We start from the raw sequence: 27,372 nt of genomic DNA, 5'->3' as shown, positions 1-27,372 counted from the left end.
AGGTAGCAGAAGAGGAAGATTGTAAGGTAGGGGATTGTCACATAGAGTATATTACATGCTTCAATAGCTAGGGGGCTGATTAGTACAAATCAGAATTTTGTACTAACCTGCCTGAGGCAGATAGTGCACAGTTTAACCCTAGAGATTTAGTTTGATTTTTATAAGGAGATATTCACACCAGTTATACAGTATGAATATTCAAAAATGCTCTCCGTGCATCCAGTGCTTTAGAAAAATTTAAAAAGTTCTTTTTTTCCCCTTTACCAAAGACTCATTCTCCCCTGAAACCTGCTTCAGTTCTTGAAGATCAGGAGTGTGCATCAAAATGCAGGGCCCAGAGGAAAAATAGCAGAAGACCAAGTAGTAACTGATAGCCTGAGGTTTTTGACTGTGCTTTATTTGAGTCCTATTTTATTTCCTGAAAGTGTATGTTGCAGCACACCTTTGCTGCTCCCCTCACTAATATTATTCTACTGTCAGGTTCCTGGCACAGCAAAGTAGGAAAGAATTTGTCTGTGCTTTGAGCTAGAGCACTGGGAACTAGGAAATCCTCCTGGTCTGAATTTGTAGCAGTGCAAAGCCATTCTTCAAGCTGAAGGTACTATACACTGCTACCCATTATTTTGGCAATCGCTACAGCCAGCACAGCATTAGCTGGTGAGGGGCTCAGCTTGATGTGGACAAAAGTGAATCTCTCCTTTGTGCCGACATTCTTAGCTCCCTCGTGATGAAATAGAACCTACTTTAATCTTACTAGAGCTGACGGAAAGATATCTCCTAGACTGCAAGTCAGCATTTGCCCTAACAATTGTTTGGTGAAATCTATTTTTAAAAGTCCATGAATTTCACTACTAGACAAACGAGGCTTAAAAAATATTCTCGATAATGTGTTGTCTTTTTTCAGAAGTAAAATTCGTTCCTCTTTTCTATCTACCGCTTTAAAAAAAAGCAGCATCCAAAAATATGTCAATATAAAGTGACATCATAAAGGGATCCATTTCATTCTGCATACCAGAATGGGAGATACTTATCTACTTGTACATCATTTTTTGACTCTTGTCAGCTGGTTTGAGCTACGAAGTTCTGCCAGTTCTCCACCAGTTTGTGAGTCATATCTGTAGATCGCGTGATAATGATCATCTTGGTAAATGCACCGTAAAATTTGCAACTCCAAACTAGGGTGATCAGTTTTGACTTCCTCCAGGACTTTGATCCTTTCCTCATTTAGTGGGAGAAGCATTGGGGGGGGGTAGCTGAATGTGTAGTTAATTAGGGTTTTTAGAATACTGAACTCAGAGATCTGAGAACAGTTAATGACCTTACCTATATCCTTAATAGAAACTGATTTGAAAATACAAAAGACAGCATTGTCCTGAAATGTAGCCATCATACATTACATGTGCCTCTCGACTTTTGTTCATCCTTTTTTTTTTCCCATGGGGGATGCCCTCTCCACTAACCTCTGCCCAGCCAATCCCTTGATATTTTAAAGGCCCACATCGCGTCTTCTTTCTTCCATGAAACTTTCTTTGATCTTATCAGCTTATATAGTATTTTTGCAAACACCTTTGACAATTTTTTTTATTTTGGTCATGGAACCATATAGTATTTACTGGCTTTTTACTAAACTGTGGCTGTGACACTACAAAGGGAAAAAAATAACTTAGTCTCTATCTTCAAGAAACTTATATTCTCTAGGTGGATATAGCATGTGCTCATATAAACTTTTGCCAAATATGTAAAAGGTAATTTTGGTGGGGAGACATTAGCAAATAGCAGGATCAGCAAAGGCCTCATATAGTAGGTGGAATTTGAACTAAGCTTTCAAAAAAGCTATAGACTGCCAAAATCAGAATTAAGAATGAAATACATGGTAAGTGTAGGGTCAACCTCTGCAAAAATCATAGAAAGGAAAATGGAATACTTGGCGGGATGAATATCAAGAAGTCACATTTGGAAATTGATCATATTTCACTTGTTCTGAGGAACCTTTATTTGTTCCCTATATTGTTATATAGTTTAAAAAAAAAACATACCGTAATTATTTCCCATCTCTCTAGTTTGCTTATCTAGCAGTCTCTAACCTCACCTTCAAATCTTCACTTCCCCTGTTAACCCGATTATTTCCTTACTAGCTTCAAATATCTCTCCCCCATCCATACAAAAACAAAAACAAAAACAAAACCCTTCACTAAATCTACAATCCCAATTTGCTAGCTTACTGTTTTTGCTTTTTAAAGCTAAACTCTTTGGTAAAATAGTCTGCACTCATTGCATCCGCTTCCTCTGCTCACTGTCATTCCTCAACCCTCTGTAATCTGCCTCTTCACTCCATCATTTACTTAAAATTACTCCCTTCAAAGTTTAAAAAGATTTCTTCACTTTATAAAATTATCACAATGGTCTTTTCTCTCCACTACCTCTATATTTCATTTGGCACTGTCGGTTATTCTTTTTTCCCGGATACTCTCTCCAACTTGGGTTTTTGTGCCGATACTCTTTCTAGTTTGCCTATTACTTGTCTGTCTGCTCCTCCTCAAGTTTCTTAGCTGGCTCATTATCTACATCAAGAGCCCTCACTCTGGGTGTTACTCCAAATTTCATTCTGGTGCTTCTCTTGCTAGATGAGATGATTTTATCAGATCCCACGGTTGTAACTATTATCTTTACACAAATGACTCACAGATGTGTTTATGTAGTCCTAGTATCTCTCCTAAATGTCATTGAATCATGAATTGATCATTGCCTATAGGATATTTCCAACTATGTCTCCAAGACTTCTTAAACTCAACATATCTAAAATTTAGCTCGTTATATTTTTCCTTTAAACCTTCTCCTCTTCCAAATATTTCTATTTCTGTTGATAGCCCCACCATCCTTCCCAAATCCCAGGGTGGTAATTTTGGCATTTTCCTAGACTTCTCACACATATTCAATTAATTGCCAAACCTCTCAGTTTTTTTTTTTTCTCATCTAATCCATTCTCTCTGATCACACAACTACTACTTTAATTCAGATCTTTACCACCTCTCATCCTAGCATCTTCCTAATTGGTCTTCTTGACTCAATTCTCTTACCATGTATTTTTATTCTACACAATGATGATAAAAATAATTTTTCTTAAGTTCAGATCCAAACATATGAATGATGCTTCTACTCAAACAACCCCACCAGCCTGCCTTTAGTATAAAATTTTTAAACTCCTTTATTTAGTCCTATGCAAGTAGATGTTTTTTAAACATCATTGGACTTCATTTCCTCTTTTCCACTCTCTGATCCAGTATCATTGACCTTATTTTTCTTCTTCATATAGCACAATCTCCTGTGGTCTTTAATCCCTTTGTATTGGCTATCCACAAGGCCTGGAATGCACTCTCTCTTTACTACCACCTCATAAAGCTTTATTCCGTCTCTAAAATTAAATTCAATCACCAACTTCTATCTGAAAGTCTTCCTGGTGCCCTCCCCCCCACATACTTGCTAATGCCCAAATTAATTTGAGTCTACTTATTTTGTATCTGTTTGTATTTATTAATTTCATATTATATATATATATATAATTAGTATCTTTGCTCACTAGAGTATGAACTTTCCATGACTAGAAATGTGTTTGGTTTTTTGTTCATGTATCCTAGCACAGTTCCTGGCACATAGTAAGAGCTTGATAAATAATTTGTGGATTGATTGTTTATACGTCTTTGTTTCTTTCACTTTTCTGGGCAATTAACTAGCATGGTGCCTTGCTTTTAGCTATATATGACACTATATATTAGATGATTGATAACAAAATTTACCTATAGGTTTAATTATTCAGTAAAATAATATATAAAATATTTAAACATACATTCCATTAAAATTCATAAAAACCTTTCCTTTGTGAATGATTTCAAGTAATTCCCTATAACATTATGGATAATTTACTACAGTACCATGTTTATGGTATTTAAAATGATAAAGCCATTTGCTACTAGAAAATGACATTTTATTTAGAAAATGGTGAAGATTACATAAAGGATGCCTACAGTATAAAAGTTTATTTAACATCATATTTGGAGAACTCTAAAATGGAAAGGTTTTTGTGCATGAATGAACTTGTACTACAAACAGAAATTGTTTATATAAATACTAGAGTCACACAATCACCTTTCACTAAGGAAAGCTACCTTTTTTTGAGGCCATAAAATCCAAATGGGAGGTGATTATGAAAGAATTATGAATTTCAACTTGTAATGTTATGTATACCTAAGTTTAGATTCCCAAAGGGACCAATTTACTAATATTAAGTGTTCTGGTACTAAGTGGGATTCAGTGAAAAGAACCATTGAGATTCCAAATAAATGTAAAATTGAATTTCAAATGGGTACTAGTACTGATGTACTTCTAAATGAATGAGACCTTTCCCTATGAATGTGACTTAGGGATCCTTATAAGGTAAAATATTTATGATATTTAAACTAGTGGGAAAAATTAAAGATAATGAAAATATTTAGTAACAATATTTCTTCTGAAGAACCCGTGATAAGCATGTGTACTCACATCCACAGTGATTCCCTGCCCCCCACAGTGATTCCCTTCCCCCACATAGACACATATGCTGAAATAAAAAAAAAAAAAAAAGAAATTTGGGAACCATTCAGGTGAAATTAAAAACAAACTCTTACTGTTAATCTGTTGTCCGCAGGGACTCGTCTTCAGCTGTTTGTACCTAGTCGATGACTCATCCCTCTAGTCCATTTTCACTACACCATACATACCTCAATATATGGCAAGAAGTAAAATTAGAAAATGATCACATCTAAGTTAAAAGAATAAGATTGGGCTACATATTTTTCTTGGGCTCTTTGGGCAGGCACTGTCTTTTATAATGGAACGATTGTAGCTACAGGTATAATGTGTTCTTGAACACTTGACAATTGATTTTATAAGTAACATCCTTTCCTCAGTTTTTCTTTTCTTTTCTTCCTTCTTTTTTGGTTAGATCTCAAAAATTCAACATTCTGTGAACAATGAGAGTACTTTATCCACTAACTTTATTTAAAGCATTAGAAATACTAATGGTAAGAAGAAAATTAAATAGATGTCCAAAATGTCTTATAATGCAATTGAAGAGTTGTCCACATAAATGGCTTTAGTTCATGTTATAAGTATCTTTATGATACCAGACAATACATATCTGTAGATGTAATATATGAAAAGCCCTTAGGATATAAGAGCTACTTTATGAAGCTTCTATGTCCTGGGAAAGTAAGTGGTGTTCTTAATGCTGAAATGGTCTTGCATAAGGATTCTTTCTGCAAACAGCAACACTAGGTGCCCTTTGACATGGAAATTGGCTGCCAGAGCCATTATGCTTCATAAAATGAGTATATGTGATGAGGAATTTATACCACATATATAAATTTTATAAGCTCGTTCAATGATAAGGTTAAAGGTTGGTGATTATTTCTGTCAGAAAAGGTACTCCTCAGTTTCCATAGATATAACCTGGGACATTTAAACATGTATCAAATTTAAATCTACCAGTTGGATTTTCATTCCCCCCCCCTTTACAAAACAGTATGATTTCAGTCATAAAACATTAAGCAAAACCTACTTTGTGCAAAGGATGTTTGTTTGTTTTTGCCAAGGTGTGTGTTTAACAAGCTTTAATTTTATAAGGTTTTCTAGTTGCTTCTAATATTTAGCCCTAGGTATGTAAATGATTTTTTGCAGTATTTGGGTTTCAGTAGTTTAACCATCATATATTGTTTTGTGTACTAAGTGGATTGTTTTTAATGTTCGTTCTTTTTAGCATCAATCAAGAGCTGATAAAGAGGGTTAAAAAATTGATCTGGATTCTTTAACCTTTGAAGGACATTGGTTTAGATGTTTTCTTTTGAAAATTTAGCATATATGTTTGGTCAGTTTCAAATAATATGCAAAAGTCCCTTTGAATTCTAGGAGCCAAATTATATTAATCTAGTTGTTTTGTGCCATATTACAAAAATAGCTATCAAAGAAAAGAGTAAGACCCTTTCTACAATCTGAAGTATAATTACAAGGAGATAAACAGGATGAAAAGGGGTCTTGAGCCTGCTCATTTATGACATAGAGGAAGAACTAAAGATGATTATTCTGGAGAAAATTGGAACGAATATTGAAACTACCTTGTATGTGCTTTAAGATCTAAAACATTGTTGCCTGTTCTGGGCTATTCTGACTTGAGAATCTAAGGAAAAACTTCCTTGTGATTGTAGTTGTCCAACAGTAAAAATAGGTGGGCTGTTGTGAGACCTATCAGGTCAAGTCTTTAAATGGATTCTGGGTAGATTTGCTATAGATGAAAATCCATTGATTCTTGTACCCACTGAAATATGAATTCTACAACTAACTCCCCAAATGGGCTTTAAGGAAATGGCTTAACCCATCTGCATAAATGGTTATGACCCTGCAGGCTTTCAAGCTTCAAGCTCTAAATCCATAATTCTGAGAACTTAGAAGGAGGTTATTAGTGGAGTATACTAGTGCTTTTCCAAAAGACTTATGTTGTTGAACATTTGTATTGACGGATTGGATAAACGCATAGATGATCAACATAAATTTACAGAGTACATAAAGCTGGAAAAAATGGTTAGTATATTCATTGATAAGAGCTAAAATCCTCCCCAAATCTCAACAGGCTAGAATGTTGGGCCACAATCTAAGAAAATGAAATTTACTAAGGAAATAATATGTTGCTGTTGGTTTTAGAGAATCATCTTTACAAGAGACATGGCTAGGAAGTAGATAGATGATTTTAAAAAGAGCTAGAAAGTATTGTACAATGTAGACTTCAATCTGTGTCACTGGCATTATATGGTAGCTAAAAGCTAATGCTCACAGCTTTAAGAGACATAGTTAGCACCCTTAGAAATTGATAAAAATTACTTGATTCAGCCATTATCAGATCACATTAGGAGTGTCTTGTTCAGTCCTTGGTATTACAGTTAAGGAAGGACCTTAATAAAATGGAAGTTATTCATAGGATGGCAACCAAGGCAGTGAAAGATCTTAAGATCATATCATATCAGAATTGGTTGAAACTAATGATGTTTAGCTTCGTGACTTAAAGAACGTGTGATTGATAGCTAAAGTGTTTAAAGGACTCTTATGTAGAAAGGTAGGCACAATTTTATAGAAAGTAGAACTAGGAATTGGAGCAATGCAGATTTAAGCTTAGAATCAGGAAAACCTTCCTACCGATAAATAAGACAAGGGATTCTTCTCCAGGTATGAATTACACTAGATGGCCTCTTGGGTTGCCTTGTTACTTTTTTAAAAACTCAATTTTATTTCAAGTTTCATATTTCCTTCCTTTCCCATTCCTTCCTGATCTCTCCAGAAGACAAGAAACACAAAATCCATTCCATATGAAGTCAAGCAAATGTCCACAATTAACCATGTTGCCCTACCAAAAAAAAAAAGAAAAAAAGAAAAATTTTATGCTTCAATCAGCACTCTTCAGATTAAAACATGTTGTTATTCTGAGTTCATTTGACATTTTTTGTCATTCATTAGATTTATTAATGTCATGTAGACATAGCCATAGTTCCTTTGTGTTGTTTAGCCACCAGGCCTGTGTAAAATGATGTTGATACACAACTTATACAAAACCCAGTTGATTTTATGAGAATCAATTGGGTGCAGTGCCCACAAATTAGATATAACTGCTCGAGCAAATTTGATTGTTTCCTTTCACTGTCCCTCTCCTGTTTGGCAATATTTTAATCATATATAACATTAAAGTTTTTATATGGTTGTTTTTGTGACTTGACCATTTGCATTGGTCATTTGCCCTCAAAGAGAATAACTAATAAATTTATGAAGGTGAATTTTTCATTAGAAATAAGGAGAAAATTGGCTCCCTGACCAGAAAAATCTGAAAATAAATTGAGAAGGCTCCCTGAAGTCTTCTTCTCCTTTCCTTTGCCTTTCCTTTCTAGGATATCTTTGACCAGGCCAGAAATTGGCCTCTAATGGTTCATACAAAGGACAGAGACAAAATGACCTCTGAAAGTTCCTTCCAGTTTTATGATTCTATGATTATAATAATCACTGGAGTGTGCTTTGAGTTCTTTAGAAGTAATATGTGCCAAAAATACAAAATGTCATTATAGCACTATTATTGCTGGCTTTTTTGGTCTTCATTTGACCCACAGGGCAATAAAGGTATATATTTCCAGGGATTTGTAATTCATGTATTCCTTATTTTTGCCCATCTGTCAATGAATTAGTCTTTAATTTGGGCTGAGACATTTTAGTATTTCAAAACAAACAAACAAATATATTTTGAACCAGCATGGAAAAAAAAGTGTCATTATATATATTAATATGTTTACTACATTTTGTTTTGGGGATTTGATGTGCAAGGCCCTATTGGAATTCAGGAGAAGTTTCCATCATTGATTTTAGTACTAAAAATAAGATCCAGTCATGCTCCTTCCTCCTCCCCTTTTGAGTAATTGTATGATGCAGAGCTAAATGATAAGAAAAACAGAATGCTAAAAAGCTACTCTGGGTAAATGGCTCAGGCAGTCATGTCCATGGAACCCATTGAGAAGAGGGAAGAAAAAAGGAGGGGAAAAGGAGAAAGGGAAAGGGAAGAGGGAAAGAAAGAGGGAAGGGAAAGGGAAGAGTGAAGGAAAAAGGAGGGGAAAAGGTGAAAGGGAAAGGGAAGAGGAAAGGAAAAAGGAGGGGAAAAGGAGACAGGGAAAGGGAAGAGGGAAGGAGAGGAAAAGGAGAAAAGGAAAGGGAAGAAGGAAGGAAAAAGGAGAAAAGGAAAGGGAAGAGGGAAGGAAAAAGAAGAGGAAAAGATGAAAGGGAAAGAGGAGAGGGAAAAGGGAAAAGAGAGACAAAGAGACAGTTTGTAGAGAATTCTTCATGATTCCAAGGGGGATACTTGTCTTTCAGGGCCACTCCAGAAGGTTTCATGGGACCCAGAGACTAAATTTATCCTTTGGAAAGATTCTTTTTTCTATGTAAACTTGTCCTTCTTATAAAAGGATGTGATATCCAAGATGGTTAGTCAGGGACATTTACTTTTGTCTTTAGTCCCTTTCCCTATCGCATTGTTATTATTTTCTCCCTCTGTTGTTTAGCCTGTTTTCTGGTATTCTATCTTTGTTGATTTATCTGGGCATTTAAAAGGACTACTGTCTGAAGAAGACCAAGAGGATCAGTGAGCTAAGGAAAATTGATATATACATTTTCCTGTGAAATAAAAATAGTTTCACTTTAACTTTAATAGAGAAAGCATACAGGATACTTTGGTCTTGCCTGGTATCTGGTATTCTTCAGTAGATTCAAGAAAGGAGAGCTCATTTAACCACAAAGCTACGTTCTCCTGCACATATTAAACCATGACCTTAATCAAGCAACAAATAGTAATTATATAGCCAAATTGAGGGATAGCGTCCAGGTTTTTTTCTGTCTTAGAGCAGCTACAGCATTATGATACAAAATGAAGTTTTGAAAGGCTTTCTCTTGCCTTAACTTTGCATCCCTTTGCACTGATCTTTAGCCTCCCAAGTCCCTCATGACCCACAATGCCATAGATAGTTTTTCTTGGACTTGGTTCCATGCCTGTTATGTTTCTTGTGTATTATTCTGACTTTTCAAAGTCCTGTTGAAATGAATGGAATACTTGTAACAGCATGGACCCTTGAGACAATATGAAAATGAAATGATCTTAAGTAATAAAATATTGTATAATAATATGGACTGTGTGATGATGCAGCAAATATTACTGCATTATGAGCATGTTTTCCTAATGATAGAGAGTAGATAATTCCCTTTTCTTTAGCCTTTGTCCTGTGGGAAAACTCTTTCTTTTATAGAAAAGAAACAAGTCTTCTTTTCTCCCTTACTCCCACCACTTCCTGCCAAAAAATAAAGGCCTTGGCTTTAGGGGGATAGGCACTCTAAAATACTGACACTGAAATTATAAATTTGTCCAAACAGTTTAGAATTAATTTCAGAATAATTAGGAAAAAAATTGGAATTTTATAAGTAAATTGACTAAATCATTGACATCTTTTACTTACGGACCAAATTGCTGCTTAAATAGATGCCAAGGAGGTCAAGTTCCATATAGACCATAATATTCATAGCATTAATTTTTCTGGTGATTTTAAAAACTGGAAGCTATTTTTTTACCTTTCAGTTGGGAAATGACAGAACAAAGTGTGCTCTGTGAAGAAATTGAATAGTGTTATTCTTTTAAAAAATTATAGAGGAGGAATCTATGAAAAAAAATTGGTAGATTTCTATGTACCACTGATGCAAAGCAAAGTAAGTAAAACCAAGAAAACAGTATCCATAAAAAGCCTATGATAACATAAATGAAAGAATCACTATTACAAGGTATAATGGGATGTGATTGATGGTAATGATCAACTATGTTCCAAAAAAGAGATGAGGAAATGTACTCTTCATTGTTCTGGGAATAGGCAAGCCCCTGGCAATGCAAGTCTGATAAGTCATATAAAAAGGTATCATTACAGTTAAATAAATGCATAAGAATGAGAGGAGCAATTTTTAAATGAATTTCAGGGCCCTGTTGGCTTTCTAGAAAAAAAGGTTTAAAAAGGCAATGCAGAATAATGGAAATAATTTTGGATTTGGAAGCAGTTCAGATCCCAGTTCTGCTACCTAGTACTTGTGTGATCTTGGATAAGTCACTTTCCATTGGTGGGACCCCGGTTGCTCATATGAAAAATGGTGATCTGTACAAGCCCTTCAGCTCTAAAGCCTATGCTTGCTTCTCCCTGGAAGGAACAGGTTCAATAAGGAGTACACATAGTACTGATTCTGTTGCATTTGGAGAGAGAGAATAAAGGCAGGCTTTGTGAAGGTGCTCAGTAGAGTTGATGCTCTCTGTTAAGTGAACATTTCTTTCAATAAAAAGGAAAGGGGCATCTTGGGCTGGGAATCAGGACTCTAGGGTATGCTATACTGTTCTCCCTTTGACCTGCTGCCAAGTGTGACTTGGGCTGAGGCAGTGAAATTCTCTGCTCCAATTTCCTGGTTCATAGAATGGGGCCAGCAACACATTTAGAGGCATTTACCTCTATTTCACTTGGGTGTATTGTGAAGATTAATGAGATTCATATTCGCAGCATACTTTGATGTTCAGTAAGGATATTATTAATGAAAAGTGAATTTAAGCTCTAAAAGCATTACTGTGAAAACAATAGTGGTGGGAATAGGCAATACTTATTTTTGTACCTTGATTGCATATATTTTTAACTGTAGGATCTTTTTCTCGACAAGGAGCATATTACACTATTTGAAGATGCTGCTGCTGAAAGTGTTTCCATTTATGGTCGTGTTGTGGGGGACAGGAATGAGCCAGAATGAGCCTGTAACCTTCTTTGCACTGGATAGGTGCCCGTGAAGGACACTTTATCTTGCAATTTGTGTCCCCTGCCTTTTGATTTGATGGTCTTCATCATGGTTTTCCTTTGAGTCTTTTATCTGTAATTTTTGCCTTGTAGGCTGTTCTATTGCACGCCGATGCTTCCAGATACTGTATTTTTTAGCTGTGCCATATTGTGTGCTGTTTCGTGGTTCCATTAAGTCAGGCAATGGTTTCCAAACTGTGCTTTGTGGAGTGCAGGTGTTCCAGAAAATGTGAATAGAATATCCCGGAGAACATTTGCCATGTGAATTATCACACCTGAAATTATAAAAAAAATACTTATTATATTAAAATTGTTTTAATCCCTTTTTAAAAAATCTGCCCAATTTTCCTTTATCTCAGAAGTAATCCATCTCTTCAGACTTTTTGACCCAGCCTTCATAGATTTTGTCAATGCACCTCAACTTTAAATGGTTTCTGCAGCTCTATTTCTTAGGTTTCTCCCACTTTCTAAAATGCTTTATTTTTTCATGTGACAACAACAGTGTTACAGTGTCACTCACCTTCCACATTTGTCTTGCCTGCTGGTAGAGTTCAGTAGCGATGGCAATAGACTTGCTATATTATAAGACTTTGTCAATTATTTCTAGAGCTAATTTCAGGTTGTTCTCTCAGGGGTAATCTAGTCCAGGTCAAGAGAGTTTAAATGACTTGCTCACAATTGCACAGAGATAAAGAGGAAGAGATAGAATTTGAGATAAGAGCTTTGAAATCCAAATCTAACACTCTGTGATTTAAACTATCTAACTGGTTAAGAATACAAAGCTTGTGCATTTTGCTTTTTTTTTTTTTTTTTTTTTTTTTGGCTTTGAGGCAGTTAGAGTTAAGGAACTTTCCTAGGGTCAAATAGCTAGTAAGCTAGTAAGTGTCCAGGCTGGATTTGAACTCCTCCTATCTTCAGGAGGTGGTGGAGGTTCTTTTTTTTTTTTTTTCAAGAATAGGATTAATTATTCCTTGAATTATTGAAATTAAACCATTGTTATCCAGCTTGACACACAAATACATATAAACTTCCTCTCTCTACATGTATATATATATATATATGTATATATATATATATATATATATATGTATGTATCTTTACATACATATACAGTGTAAGAATTGTTACTAAAACAACTAATAAAGAGAGATTTGAAAATAGGTATAGTGGTAAGAAAGACTTAATTCTCTCATGTTTAGTCATACTGTCTCATACCCACAATCCAATTTACCTATGTCTTTATAGGTAGAACAAAGCAATGGCAAAAATGGTAGCTCAGGGATTGACTACTTTTAAGTGGTTCATTTTTTGATTTCCACAGAAATAGAAAGGATCTTAGCCATCATTTATTCCCATCATGTTGTTGATAACAAGACTGAGAACCTATAGAAAGGCTGGACTGGAAGACAAAACACCTGACTTTAAATTGTATCTTACCATCTATGTATCCTTGGACAAATAATTTCATCTCTTCAGAGCAATTTTCTCATCTGTCAACTGAAGGAATTATCCTTTTTCTGATCTCTAATTTCTCTTCCTGTTCTAAGCACTTATAATCCTATGATCCAGTGAATGAAGTAATTCCTAAAAACCTATAGATGCAGGCTTATATGCAGTTCCTTAGGGAAAGAGTAGACCTCAGACCTGATCTAATTAATGCAAAATTGTCACTCTTTCTGCATAAGAAAATTATGATAAATTCTTTTAGTAATGACAATAATCACTCATTTACAGAGTGATAACTTACAAAGTACTTCCCTCATGACAACTCATCATTTTTCCATTTACCCAAGTCTGAGTCAATCTTAATTCTTCCCCCTTTTTTACTTCCATATCCAATTAGTTGCCAAATCTGGTCAACTCTTATCTCTTCAACACCTCTTAAATTCATCCCTTTTCTCTTTACTCATATGTCTATTACCCTAATTTAGGTCTTTGTCTCAATTTAAAATTAAAATCAGATAGTTGTTATTTGTTTGATCATTTATGTGGTTATCACATTGGTGTTGTATGTGGTAATGACCAATGTTCAATGAGTACCAAAAGTAGTCTGAAAATCAGCCAAGATTTACAAAGAGAAAGGACTCTGTAAGAGAAGTACTTCCTGTAAATAGTGGGTGATGAAGATATGGGACAGCTTGTCCAGAGTCAGGTTGACTTTGGTCAATCAAATTGACCTAAAAGTAATCTGTATCCCAGAGATGCTGCCATATTTGTGCTTCCCTATGTCCAATTATTTGAAACCCCTTTACTTTCCTGATTTGAATACTCTAGTAATGGTTCTTTTATTAAAACAAAAAGACTTGGCCCTTTTATGTCCTTGATAGAGAAAGGAAATGAAGACTATAAAGTGGCCCTTTTATCACCTGTCAGTGTATCTTATACCTATCCCTCAAAACAACTTTCTGCCTTCTGCTTCTGTGCCTTAGCATAAGCTTTGTCCCTGGTTGGTATGTTTGTCCTTTTCTCATTCTCTTCTTAGAATCCCAAAGTTTCCTCAGAATTTACTTCCTGTCACCTCTTACAGGAAGCTCATTTTTATTACATACCTGCTTTCCTCTGAAGTTATTTTGGATTCTGTATCACTTTACCTTTGTACATGTTGTATCCCATCTAATTTCTCCATGACAAGGACCACTTTTTTTTTAATCTTTTATATCTGTATCACCTTGTTTAGTTTGAGGCTCATAGGAGTTTAATAAATGTTTGTTAATTGATTGATTTAATCAGGTTTCTTATTTTCAACATTTATTCTGAATTTTTATTGTTCTTTGAGTTGTCTTGATGTAATTGGGAGATTATCCCTTAACTTTTTAACTTTGTCTTTGTGAAAATAAATTTATCTTTTGAGAAAAGTGACATCAATCACTCATGTATACTCTATTACAAATGAGTTTATTAGATACTTTTTTCAGAGCAATTTCAATGAGAGAGAGTGAGGGAAAAAGTACCAAGACTTTATTAGGATGAGAGGGGTAGGATGCAAAAGAGAGTTATTATTAAGGGGGAAAATACTCAAAGAAAAGGCTAAATGAAGACTTAATGGCTTTTATTTGACCAACCCTATTAATTGGCTTTTGTTTCTTGAAGATTTGTCCTATGAAATGGCAGGCTAAAATTATTTCCCCTTTGAGGGCTTCTCATGATCCCCATTTCCTTCCTGATTTAAGCACAGATATCAACAGCTCCTATCCTTCTGTCAATTCTTTTTGAAGTCTTCAGAGACCTTTTCTGTTGGCCCAAGCCAGGACTTGCAATGCAAATGCTCATTATTACCCTTTGAGACATGTGGTATTGGACAGAAAATATCTGCCCAATTCTTAACAACCCCAAAGCAGCAAGGCTCCATTCCCTGTGCAGCATCAGCTGGCTGCAAGCATCCCCCAGAGCAAAGGAGCTGTGAGCATCTGCCAGGGAAACATTAGAAAATGCAGGGGCATCAACATAATAGATTGCTATTCCATCTTTGTTTATCTCTCTTCTTTATCAAAATGAGGGGGGTCTGTAAACTATATCACATGATTACTCATGAAGAGGACTTTGGATGGATAAGTCTTAGCTGCCTGATGGCGGTTTTTCATTATTTAAAGGGTTACCAAATGAAATAGGGATTATAACTTAATTCTTTAAAGTTCAAGAGAGCAGAACGAGAATTGGTAAATGGGAGTTAAAGGGAAGCAGCTAATGGCTGTGGAATAAAGAATTCTCTTAAGATTGAGGTGGCCAGCAATCCTATAGGCTACCTTGTCAGTTAGATAACTCCCATAAGCAAAAGCTGGATGGTTACCTTAAAGTGATGAAGGTCCTGGAGAACTGTCCTTATATGGTACTTGACATATATAAAAAGGTTGAAGGAATTGATGATGGTTAGCCTGGAGATAACAAATTTGACTTGGGGAAGACGAGATAGCTAGCTTTAAGAATTTTTAAGATTCTCAGTATGGAATAATTATTAAATTTGTTCTCTTTATCCTTAGAAGACAGAACTAGATGCAATAAGTTGAAGTTCTAGAAAAGCAAGTTTTTAACTCAATATAACTAAGGCTTCCAAAAGTGTAATGGACTGTTTCAGGGATGTGGTGAGGCAGTTAGTTCTTCTTTACTGTAGCTGTCCAAGAAAAGACTGAATGACCATTCATTCAGTGATTTAATAGTAGAAATTCTTGCTCAGTGAGCACTTGGATCAAATGGTCTCTGATATCTCTTCCATCACTGAGATTTTGATTTTTTTTTTGACCTATCAGAAATAATCCAGAACTTATTCCAGTTTGGAGTGGGTGGTTGGACTCAACAAACTCTAATCTCCCAACTCTTCCATTTTTATGATTGTTCAAATCATATTCTTTTTGTTTTATGCTCTTCTCCTTCATCTTTTCCTCCCTATTACTTTTTTTGGGGGGGATGTCGAAAGAGAAGTAATATCATCTTTCACATGCAAAATCTATAGTACTTTCTACTTTCCATATGTCTGGAAAGATCTTCTTTTCTATTTATAATATGCATGTTCCCTCCTTCCCCCGAATTGTTCAATACCTTAGTGAAAATTCACAGCCATGTATATAATTCACTAAGTTCTTATTGGGCATGAAGTACCTAACACAATATTCTATATCTTATGGGGAATTTTTTAAAAAGATGACATGAGTTTTACCTTCTGGAATTTATAAGTTCTTTGGGGAAATAGTTTTATACCCAAAAAACAATTTGAGAATAGCACTAAATAGCACATAATCAATTGCTAAGATGAATGTAATTGAACATTGACATACATATATGGTACAGACATAAAAGGCCATGGGCTCTCAAGAATGGGTAATAGATTCATCTCTATATAAACATAGATTATTCAATATATGTTTCTTCCTGTGTCTTTTTCATGTTTTCTCATTCTCTTTCATCTGCTCTTCTATTTCCCTGTACTGCCCCCAGCTCTCAAATGACCTCCAATATTTTTTTCTCCCTAGAAAATTGATTCAACAGGAGGGAAGAAACCCACATTTTAGGCATCCCTCTGCCATTAATTAGATGAATGATCTTGTTGAATTAATTATTTAACCTCTCTGGACTTTATTCAAATAGGAAAATAAACAATACTTTCCTTCCCTGGAATAAATGACATTTTAACTTTTCTTCCAGTTTGAAAAATCCATGAGTCTAGAAGATTGGATTCACAAAAACTTTCATCTTGGTACTTTACTAAGTTTAGGTCAGTTCTTTTTAACTGAATTCATTTGATTTCCTTTTGTCATAATTCTATGACAAAAAGAAAGTGATAGCATGTTATCTCTGTTCAAGCTTTTCTTTCTCTGAAATCATTTTTTAATTGACCAAATATTGTCTTTAGCATTTATATATCTTTTCCCAATAACTGCTCCATAAGTTGACTCTCCATCTTTCTTGTTTTTCATCTCCCTTCTTCTATTTTCTAATCTTCTTTTTCCCCTTCTCTCCTTACATCCTTGGGTCTCTTTTTGGTCTCTAGTTTCCCACCCTCATCATCAGATCCCTTCCCAATTATTTCTTCTCCTCCACTTGAGCATTAACTTCCTTCAGGGTCCTGTGGTTTCACTTTGTGTAACATGTGACACATATGTTTGTAAAACTAACCAACTGTGGTGGGGACATGGAGTTCTGGGTATTTACTAAGTTTGGATCAGTTCTTTTTAACTGAATCCATTTGATCTCCTTTTGTCATAATTCTATGACAAAAAAAAAGTGATAGCATGTTATCTCTGTTCAAGCTTTTCTTTCTCTGAAACCCTTTCTTAATTGATTAAATATTAAATCCTTAGCATTTATGTATCTTTTCCCAATAACTGCTCCATAAGTTGACTCTCCATCTTTCTTGGTTTTCGTCTCCCTTCTTCTATTTTCTAATCTTCTTTTTCCCCTTCTCTTCTTCCATCCCTGTGTCTCTTTTTAGTCTTGAGTTTCCACCCTCATCATCAGATCTTTTCCCAAGTATTTCTTCTCTATTTGAGCATTAACTTGCCTCAGGGTCCTGTGGTTATACTTTGTGTAACGTGGGACACATAGATTTGCAAACCTAACCAACTGTGGTGGGGACATGGAGTTCTGGCACTGTACAGGTTCAGAAGGGGCCTCCCCTCCTGAAAGAACAGCCACCGGACCAGATTCTTTGTCACCAGAATGTGGGGTGAGGGGTGGGGTAGGGTAGGACATTCCTTGTAAGCCAGCCACATCTACCTCTCACTGGACTGTGGACTAACGGAGGCCATGGCAACGGAAATACCTCAGGATCCTCTGGATAAGCCTGTTCGGGGCCGGCCGGCTCACTATCTAAGTCAGAGTTCAGCTGAAGGGCAGCAATATAGCCAGAAAGTCATGTGGCTCTCATGTTGGTTAGTATGTCACTCTGAACAGCTCTTATCTGATATTATTATGACTAACCCAGTGCTGACAGCATGGAACAGATTATAAGAGCCATGTGATGATTATTTAAGGCATCACTGAGTACAACATGCCGCTAATATTAACCCATTCTTTCCAGGATCTCTTTCTGCATAATTTAACCCAATGAATGCTTGACAGTAGGGTGGAGCACTGAAAGGGTAGGAGAAAAGCAATGAGAAAGGCTACTGAAGCCTTATGGTCTCCATTGTTTCTCATTAAAAATGATTTATTTTTGATAACCTTGCTTGCAGTCTATGTTGTCCCACATTTAAAATAAAATAAAATCAATTTTGGCAGTTGTTTGTATTCAAAATCCTTTTCCCTTATCCTTGGACTGCTAAAATTCTGATGTCTTTATTTTTTTTATTTTTTGTCCTGGTTGATCTTTAAGATATGAGAGAATTTCACTGAAGGCATGGCTCGAGAAATAGACTTTCAGTGTTGTACCTAAATGTCAACAGTGAGAAGGCAATACTCTTGAAGACTGACACCCTGAATGGGGCAAGAAAAACACAAGTGATACTATTATTCATTATTTATATGCTGCCGTAAGTATACATGGAATGGTACAATGGGTTCACAGCAGCATGAGAGCTATAATAAATACCAAAAATAAAATGAAGAGCAACTTTTTTCAAGAGACAAGTGATTTGTTCTGACGTTAGGAGCTTGTTCAATAAAGTTGCCTTCCTTCCTGGTTCTTTCCCCCACACTTTTTTGTTGGCATCTTTCTTTTTTTCTTTTTTTTTTACTTATGAATTAAAACCTGAAATGGAGACTGAAAAATTAAACAGAGACAGACTGAAGCACATGATATTCCTAATTCCAAATGCTTTGCTAGGAGAGCCATTCAAGATGTCAAGCAAAATAATTCAAACTGGTGGAATATTAGTGAAAAAGAAATCCAATGCATGCTTTTACATGTTTGTTTTGTAAACATATGTCTGTGTGCATAGATGCTGGAGCAGAAAAACAAGCCCCTGAACAGCAGCCATCTCCAGGCTTGCTTCCTTACCACTGGGAAGCTCTGCAGTGACCACTGTTTGCAAGGCATTACTCACAACTGAGCAACTAGAGGTGCTCCCTCCCCTGGGACTGAATATATCGCTCCTTTCTTCAGCCAGCTGAGGACCTGAACTGTTGTTTTCCCATTTCCCATTCAGGAACTGTCCACTTAGTGTCGCTGCTGTAGGAGAACAGGAAAATACAGGATCATTTTCTGCCCTTCTCCTCCTCCCTCCATTTCCTTCTTCTCTTAAAGAAGAGGGTGAATAAGAATTCTTACCATGGTAGAGGAGCCCTGCCAGAAAGAACATATAGTATGATGAGCAAATACCAAGAAACATCAAGCATTTTACATTCTGTCTTACTGATTAATCTCCTTCCATTTATTTGTACTAGAATGTTAAAATATGATGATTAACAAATATAGCCTTAGTTATATTCTTCTATAGCCTTAGTTTAGGTTGGAAAGTTTCTCAAAATTAGGATTTTTATTTCAGAGAATAATGCCTTTTCCCAGATTCCCCTTAAAAAAAAAATCATACCCTACTCTTGATGGAGGTAGGCAAGGAAGAAAAATAAAAACTCAATAATTTATATTTATTGACATAATAATGGGAATCAAGTGGAGGGTATCCTTTTCCCAGCTTCTCCCCCCCTTTTTTTTTAAAGCCTACTCTTGATAGATGTGGAGAAGGAAGAAAAATAAAATCTCAATAATCTATGTTTATTGACATAATAAATGGGAATTGTATATTTTAAAATATATATTATGTATTTCTGTGTACATATATGTGAAGAAGGTCCTTTAGAACTTGTTTTGTGTGTTCCTGTGGTTAGCAAATATAAGGTATAAATGAGAACTTACATAATTTATGCTGCTTTTTTCATAACTTCTTTTTGTTAAGAAAGTAGACTTGAAACTTCTTGACAATCACCTTTTTACTTCTGTTGTGGATGTTTTAATAGAGCTAAGTGATGGATTTGTACCACCAATAGTTTTTTGAAGGTGTTATTGCCCTTGCTCCAAAGTCATACTCTAAAGTTTTATGTGAAAAATAATATGTCTCCTCACTTATAGCTCTCCATTCCCATACTCCAGAGAAAACAAAATTCAAAACCCCTTTCATCTGAGTACTTGAATAAGTTTGTTGGACAGTCATTTTTTAGTCTTGTCCTCCTCTTTGTGACCCTATTTGGGGTTTTTCTCAGCAGACATGGTAGTGATTTGCTGTTTCATTCAACAGCTCATTTTACAGATGAGGAAATTGAGGCAAGCAGAGTGAAGTGATTTGCTCAGGATCACACAGCTATTAAATGTCTAAGGCCAGATTTGAACTCAAGAAGAAGAGTTTTCCTGATCCAAGCCCAATACCGCCCCTGTGTTTAGGTCAATTCTTTTAAAATGGATCCACTCTCTTCTCTCATCATTCTCAAAATGTTTTCCATTCACTGCTTCATCATTTTAGGAAATGTTTGTCCTAAATCTGTTTTATTTTGAATGGCACTTATAAACTACAGTCTAGCATGAAGCAGATGTATTCATTTAATAGTTTAATTTGATGACTCCTTTAAGAGGTTTTATAATCTTTATATTTTACCATTGGGTTTGGAATTTTATGCTCCTTTAAGAGGTGTATTACCTTCATCAGATGTTTTCATTTTAAGCTGTTGACTTATAAACACATGGCCTGCAGGGATTGGTGTGCTGAAAATTTATTTGCTTACAGATTTATTCTTCAATTCATTTTTTATTTAGTATACGAGTGTTCTGAGGAACAGAGATGATTGATAATGAATGTTTATTAGTAAAATGAAACTTTTCAGTGTTTAAAATATTTTTTTTACTCTAGCTCAAAATGTCTCAGTGACAGATCACTAATATTGAGAGAACACTTAGGAAAGTTAATTAAAAATTAAATGTTCTGAGACTCATATTCAGCCATGTGGGTTAGTATTTTGGAGAAAAAAAAAAAAGATGAGTGTATATTTTTCAAGGGATACTGGTCAACTTATTCTCTAAGCATCCAATCATTCAACTAGTTCACTTTACTGAGAAGATAATATGTTCTACTTGCTGCTGACCCATTATTAATACATACCTGATGAATTTGTTCTCTCTAAATATATTGTACCTCTCAAAAGTACATTAAAGAAGAAATGACCCTCCCCTAATCTATTAAATACAGAGGTAGAATGCAGCAGGATGACTCTACAATGAAAATAGCTCATGTAATCAGTGGAATATAAATGGCAATCCAATCCTGTGCTCCTTTTATGACGGTGGAAAGGGGAGAGGGGTTTCTGTGACCTGCCACACGACCAGGTTCCAGCTGACATTTTTTGCACTCTGCTGAAAGAATGTTGCTTGGAAATTTGTGTACGCCGAAGGTAAACTGTTCCAATGCCTTGTGACTGAATGAATTCTTGTCCCAGGAAAGAAACTAAATAAAGGACCATTCTTTTAGCACGTGCATTAGAAATATGCACAGTGATTGGAAGCATGAGGAAAAGGCCTTCTCATAAAATCTCTGATATTCTTTGAAAATAGAATGAGACTCCTTTTTCTTCTTAGGTCGGAGAGAGACAGAGATCAAAGCAGAAACTGTAGTTCAAGTAAGGAGAGGTGTCTCAGACGTTTAAGTACCGGCCTTGTTTAGAGCCTGGTTGGAGTCCAACCTGTTTTGCGGCATGAAATGAGTTTGATGGTGTCAGGTCAATCTCCTGTGACTGATAATCCTCATCATAAAACTACTGTAAATGATTCAGCATGCTTTGGTATTATTTCTAGCTTGTGCCCAGGAGAGGCCAGAACTGAGCTAGCATTGCAATTGAATTGCCCTTGCTTCCTGGACTCAGAAAAGGTAAGTCCTAGTAAAGGCCAAAATTTCTAGCCAACCCAATAAGGAAATTTCCTGACCTCCCTTTGTACCCTGGGTTGCCTTTACCCCAGAGAAAAATAGTTTCCTTTGTCAAGAGCAGAGTTAATGAAGGTGTTTGAAGGGTTTGTTAAAGGGAATGTGTGTGTGTGTGTGTGTGTAGGGTGGGAAGAGGAGCAGATTATTTTGAAAGTGAAACTTCAGTCCATTTTATTAACTTTAAAAGGCCCTAAGTATTGTGCAAGAATTTTTTTTTTCTGAGAAATTTGTCTTTTGGGAAAAAGAAATTACAGTTCCTTTTCACTACCACTTGCTCTCTTAATCTCTTATATGGCTTCAGGAATATTTCTTTACCTCATGGAAATGCTTAATTAATAGGGGGAAGTACTCCGGGTGTGTGTGTGTGTGTGTGTGTGTGTGTGTGTGTGTGTGTGTTTATCCAATTGTTTATTATTTTTATAGGCTTAGTAAACAAGGGGCATTGAAGACTAGAGGAATTTAAGGAAACAAAGAAACCAAAAAAATTAAAAACAAAGCTCAAACTCTAGAACCTCCGGGGGAAAAGTCAAGAATGTGAAAAGACAGCATTTAGTTGATCTGATTTTTTCTAACTTCCGATCTAACTTCCTTGGACCTTACCCTCTTGTGCCACACTTGAAATGGCAGAAAGGTGTTAGCGATAGATCATCCTGTCATGGAATAATACAAACTTAAGTAAATGACAAGCCAAAGCCAGAATAGGTACAATGAGAATAGTGGGGGCTAATAGGAAGTCTCCTGTAGAGTTTAGATACTTCCTTCTTTTTTTTTTTTTTTTTTTTAGTCACAGGATCCCATTCATGTTCATTCATAGATGAAAATGAATTGAGCATTTTTCATTGATGCATTCTATTGTGGCCATGAGGGAAAAACAAAATGCTGACACAGGCTAGTACTGGAATTATTACCATAAATATATCTAGATTATTATGATTGTTTTTCTCTGCAGCCTTTAAATTTATTCATTATTATTATTATTAGTAGTAGTATTTGCACAACAGGAATCTCAAATAAAAATGAAGTAACCAAACTAACAAAACTAATACTCTTAAAATGTGATATAATTTAAGTTGTCTAGCAATGATAGAAATATATTTATTTGCTCAACTGTATTTGTAGATGTAGAGATACAGGAAAGAAGGTATTCCACAACTTAATAATTCATTTGGACATCAGATGTCTTGTGAGTGTGTCAAAGTTTTAGCAAGAAAGTCAAGTTTTCTGAGGTAAATACTCTTTTATCTTTGGTTTGATGTTGAGAGAATTCTGTTATTATTGATTGCCAATTGGTAGCCAGTGGCTAATTATGTCTAATGTGCCTATTGATATTTGGGAATATTTTGGCTTCCTTGTAGAATTCTCTTTTTCCTCTGCCAAGAGAAGAAAAAAATCAAATAATTTTTAAAAATTCAAAATAGAAATTACTACAGAAGATAAAACCCTATTTGCTTTCAGGAGGTTCTAAACTGTTTACAAGTAAATTCCCAAGAAGCACAGACACAAACTGTTCTTATCTCCTTAAGTCTCCTCCCACCAGCCTTTGCTTTATAAAGGCTAAGCATTTTTCAGATACTTCTATTGTAGCTGGGGAAATGTTCAACAAGGCAGGGTGCAATGCTTATCCAGGGCTTTCTAAGGATCCGGTCTATGGACCTTGTGGTATGTTCCATAAGGTTTTTTGTTGACAAACGTCGGAATAAAATCCAGCCCTGGATTCAGAATAAGAATAGTGAATGAAGTGAAGAGTATGATTTAAAAAAATACAGATGGCTTCCTCCTACAATTATTTGTCCCAAAGGGATTTTTACTAATTTGACTGCCATGCTTACACACTTGGTTATTTGAGGACGAGCCCACAGTTGTTTACAGTTTTCCAAGAGTACAAAGTCTTTAAGAGTTTAATTGTTAATGTACTCTGAATGATAAAATCTAGCCACATCCCTCAGAATCACAGGGCCAGCCTAGGATTTGGTTATTTGTACAGTGCATGTTCCCATTGCTCTATCTGGTATTAGCCTGAGGATCTCCTTTTAAGTTTAGTAGGAATAGGGGGGAACCTTTCACTTTGGGGGGTAAGAAAGGATGATCAGTGTAATGTGGTATGTGTGCACACTTGCACATACATGCACACACAAAAGTGGGAATCCGTGCACACACGCACAAATACATGTGCACACACATGCACACAACCAAATATGCATATACACATCACACAATGCACATGTATGCAAACAGACATGCACATGAGGAGACAAGCATATACATATGCATATAGACATATGGTGCAATTCACACATACAGACATCACACATGCATTGCACATGAGCAAACACACATACATGAAAAGACACACACAATACACTGCACACATACACCTGCATGTGCACATACAAACATGCAGGTTTGCAATACCCCCAAAACAAGCACATACAATGCACATATACATGCAAACATGTGTGCATATGATCAGGCAGACATGCATAGCACATAGATGCACATGGCACAATGCACACACATACATACACACAGTGCACATGCAAATATGCAACTCTGTGTACATGTATGCACAAATATGCAACATGCAATCACAAATGATGTATGCATGTGTGTAAACATGCAGTCTTATGAGCAAACATGTACGCATGCACATAGGCACACATGGTGACACACACACACACATGCACCCTGCACTGTTTATCTGACAGACTGCCCCAGGTTGTAACCATGCTAGTTCCTCTACAGAGACCCAGATCTGGCTAGGCCAGGCTTCCTATTGCTGGCTCTGGCTTGATCAATGGGAGGATCCTTTTGTTTTACCTGAACTAGAACTAGTTCCAGTTTGGGATCATTTAGATAAGATGAAAAACAGGAACTTTCTCCCACAAAATAGAATATCACAGTACCTGAATTCCTTTTCTGCTTTTGTACAAGTCCACCACCAAGCAGCCAATAGTATCAAAAAGTAATATTCCTTTGGAATTATATGAAAGATTTCCCCTACCATACTGGGAGAATTTGGACTAGGAATGGAGGTGAGAGGACAAAAGAGAGATGATTATAGGGCTGTAAATTGAAATACAGAAACTGATTTGTGTTTCAGAGAAAATTAAAGGGGCTTAGATTCCTTGGCCGTATCTACTCAGAATATCAAGATATGCAGAAAAGATTCCAATTTTGAAAAATTTTTGTCTGAATTGAGGAAAATGAAATTTCTTTTCAGATACATGCTCTGTAGGGATAAATTATTTTAAACATCTTAGTGTCCTGTTTCTCTACAATGAAAGACTAGGGAACTGCCTGATCATTTTTAAAGAATCTTAGAGCATAGAGTTGGAAGAAAGTATGAAAATTTTTTTAGTTCAGTGCTTTTTTCAGTCTGAAGAAACTGAGACCCAGAGAATATAAGTGACTTCCCTGGCATCGTGTATGTGGCTGAATTAAGATTTAAACTCAGTACATTCTATTGCAATTGTGGATTTTAGCAACATATATCATGGTAAGGGAAGACATATGAATATGAGTAAGCCCAAGACAAGCCTTCTGACTTTAGAGGATAAACAGACTATAACTGGAAGGATTAGTGATGTTTAACATTGGTATTTCTATTTATTATTAATCACTAATTAGTGTGGATTATAGGAGTTAGAAACTTAAAAAAAAAAAAAAGGCTACTAGAACATTGAATTCATTACCTGTCAAAAAATAAAGTACAGGGTTGAGGTTCAGTGACATTTGATTCCAGCCAAAACAATTCTATTTTTGATACTTTTAAAAAACATTGTAGTTTTCTTTTAAAATGTTTAATTATGATTATTAAAATAAATTCATTATTTATTCACTTACAGACAGCTATGTGGCACAATATTTAAGAGTGCCAGTCCTTAAGTCACAAGGACCTGAATTCAGATCTCAATGCAGACACAAACAATGGCAACTTGGACAAATCATTCATCATGTTTGCCTCAGTTTCCTTAGTTATAAAATGAAATATAATAACAGCCACCTCTCAAGGTTATTGTGAAAATCAAATGAGATAATGGTTACAAAGCATTCAGCACAGTACTTGCCACATCAAAGACACTATATAAAAGCTAGCTTTTGTTATTACCACTATCGATAAATTTCTAAACTTATTTGGTAAAAATCATTATGTAATCCTTGGCCATTCGTGAGTTTCCACATGCTGTTAAAAGCACAATTATTTCATTTACATTTATTTCTACTTGTACTGTATGGATTGAGAAGAGCAAGTTTGTATATTTATTCACTTGTTCTTTTCTAAACCCTTTCTCTCTCCATGATTCTTGCTTTTTATTTTTAAATTTTTAAATATCCTCCTCATATTTTCTTTTGGCTATTCCCTGAAAAAGGGGTATTTTGTTAACATTAGCCTTAACGTGCTGACTTAATTCTCCTAATGATAGCCAGGTCATGTATTTTTTCCTTTGGATTCTACCTATTTTTTATCTACCTGACCTGGGAAGCTATTTCATCTGCACATGAAAAGGGAGAACATTCTATCAATAACATTTTCATCTGGGGCTCCTGACCAATTAGTAGAAAAACTATCACTCACGTCTTATTTTCCATAGGTAAGTGTATGTGCTTTCATTAAGGCTGAAGTATGATGAGAGAATAATTTTCCTCTTATTAGATGCTTGGAATAGAGAATAAATGAAAATTTTTATAAGGTGAGAAAATATTTCCCACTTTCTTGGCTACACTTGAAGTGTGGCTTCTAAATAAATTAGATATAGCTATATAATATATATATATATATATATATATATAAATATAAATATAAATATATAAATATAGATATATATAGATATAGATATAGATATAGATAGAATCTATAGTATAGATTCAGCTACCCATCTATCTTCAATTATGCTCAGTGCTATGAGAGATATAAAGACATTTGAGTGGCTGCTGTATTTCAGTACCTACCCTCAGGAAACTTATATTCTTATTGAAAAGATAAGTGGAACAAAGATAACAAAATCTAATCTAGGGCAAGGCCTAGTGGTGGATGCAGCAACCATCATAAGAGTGGAGAGGAAACTGAGAATTATGTAGCCTTCTATAGTTGAGGGGATGGATGAAAGAGCCTTGCAAATGTAAGGGATGCAAGGAGGGAAAAGATGGTAATGACTTTTTAGATGGACTGGGGGAGGAGATGATGTGGAAAGCCACAAAGGCAAAAATCAACATGGCGCTGTGGATGGTTATCTTATCTATATAATAACAAGGAGATCAGACTGCCTGGAATTAAACATTTCTTTTGAGTTGCAGGAGATTTGGATGGATAAGCCTTATTCTCAGAAGACTTTGAAAATCACTAGAAAGGCCAGCCCATTTTAATTGAACATGGAATGCTTGTTTATATTTCTATTTTGGGCTTTATATGCAACTTATTAAAACTGGTAGCATGAGTCTCCTGAGTAGATTTTGTGGAAGAGTTACAGTAATGGCAGACTGAGAGGTTAAAGGACAGGGCATTATACACCAGAATCATCCAGTCGACACTGGGACCCTTGCCAAGCAGTACATCTGCTATATATGTCAAAGAACAAACCACCATAGTCTTTAAAATTGGTATCAGCAGGGCCCCCCGG

At 35.6% G+C, this 27,372-nt stretch overlaps 1 protein-coding gene across 6 annotated transcripts in view; it reads left to right on the top strand.

Annotated features, from left to right (window-relative positions):
• PPARGC1A (PPARG coactivator 1 alpha) overlaps nt 1–27,372 on the top strand; it is a 755,048-nt gene that overhangs the window by 579,071 nt on the left and 148,605 nt on the right. Inside the window, exon 1 of one of the 6 annotated variants that reach the window (XM_074275729.1) lies at nt 21,396–21,700. The exons of the other annotated variants lie outside the window; for them this stretch is intronic. Within the exon in view, the coding sequence (XP_074131830.1) occupies nt 21,533–21,700 (168 nt within the window). The 5' untranslated portion in view covers nt 21,396–21,532. Of the gene's footprint in view, nt 1–21,395; nt 21,701–27,372 lie in introns of those variants that run through there. 6 annotated transcript variants of the gene reach the window in all.

The sequence above is a fragment of the Sminthopsis crassicaudata genome, chromosome 6 (assembly GCF_048593235.1).
Source record: "Sminthopsis crassicaudata isolate SCR6 chromosome 6, ASM4859323v1, whole genome shotgun sequence".
Lineage (NCBI taxonomy): Eukaryota > Metazoa > Chordata > Mammalia > Dasyuromorphia > Dasyuridae > Sminthopsis > Sminthopsis crassicaudata.
Note: the sequence above shows the minus strand (reverse complement) of the source record. Positions and strands in the feature narration are given on the sequence as shown.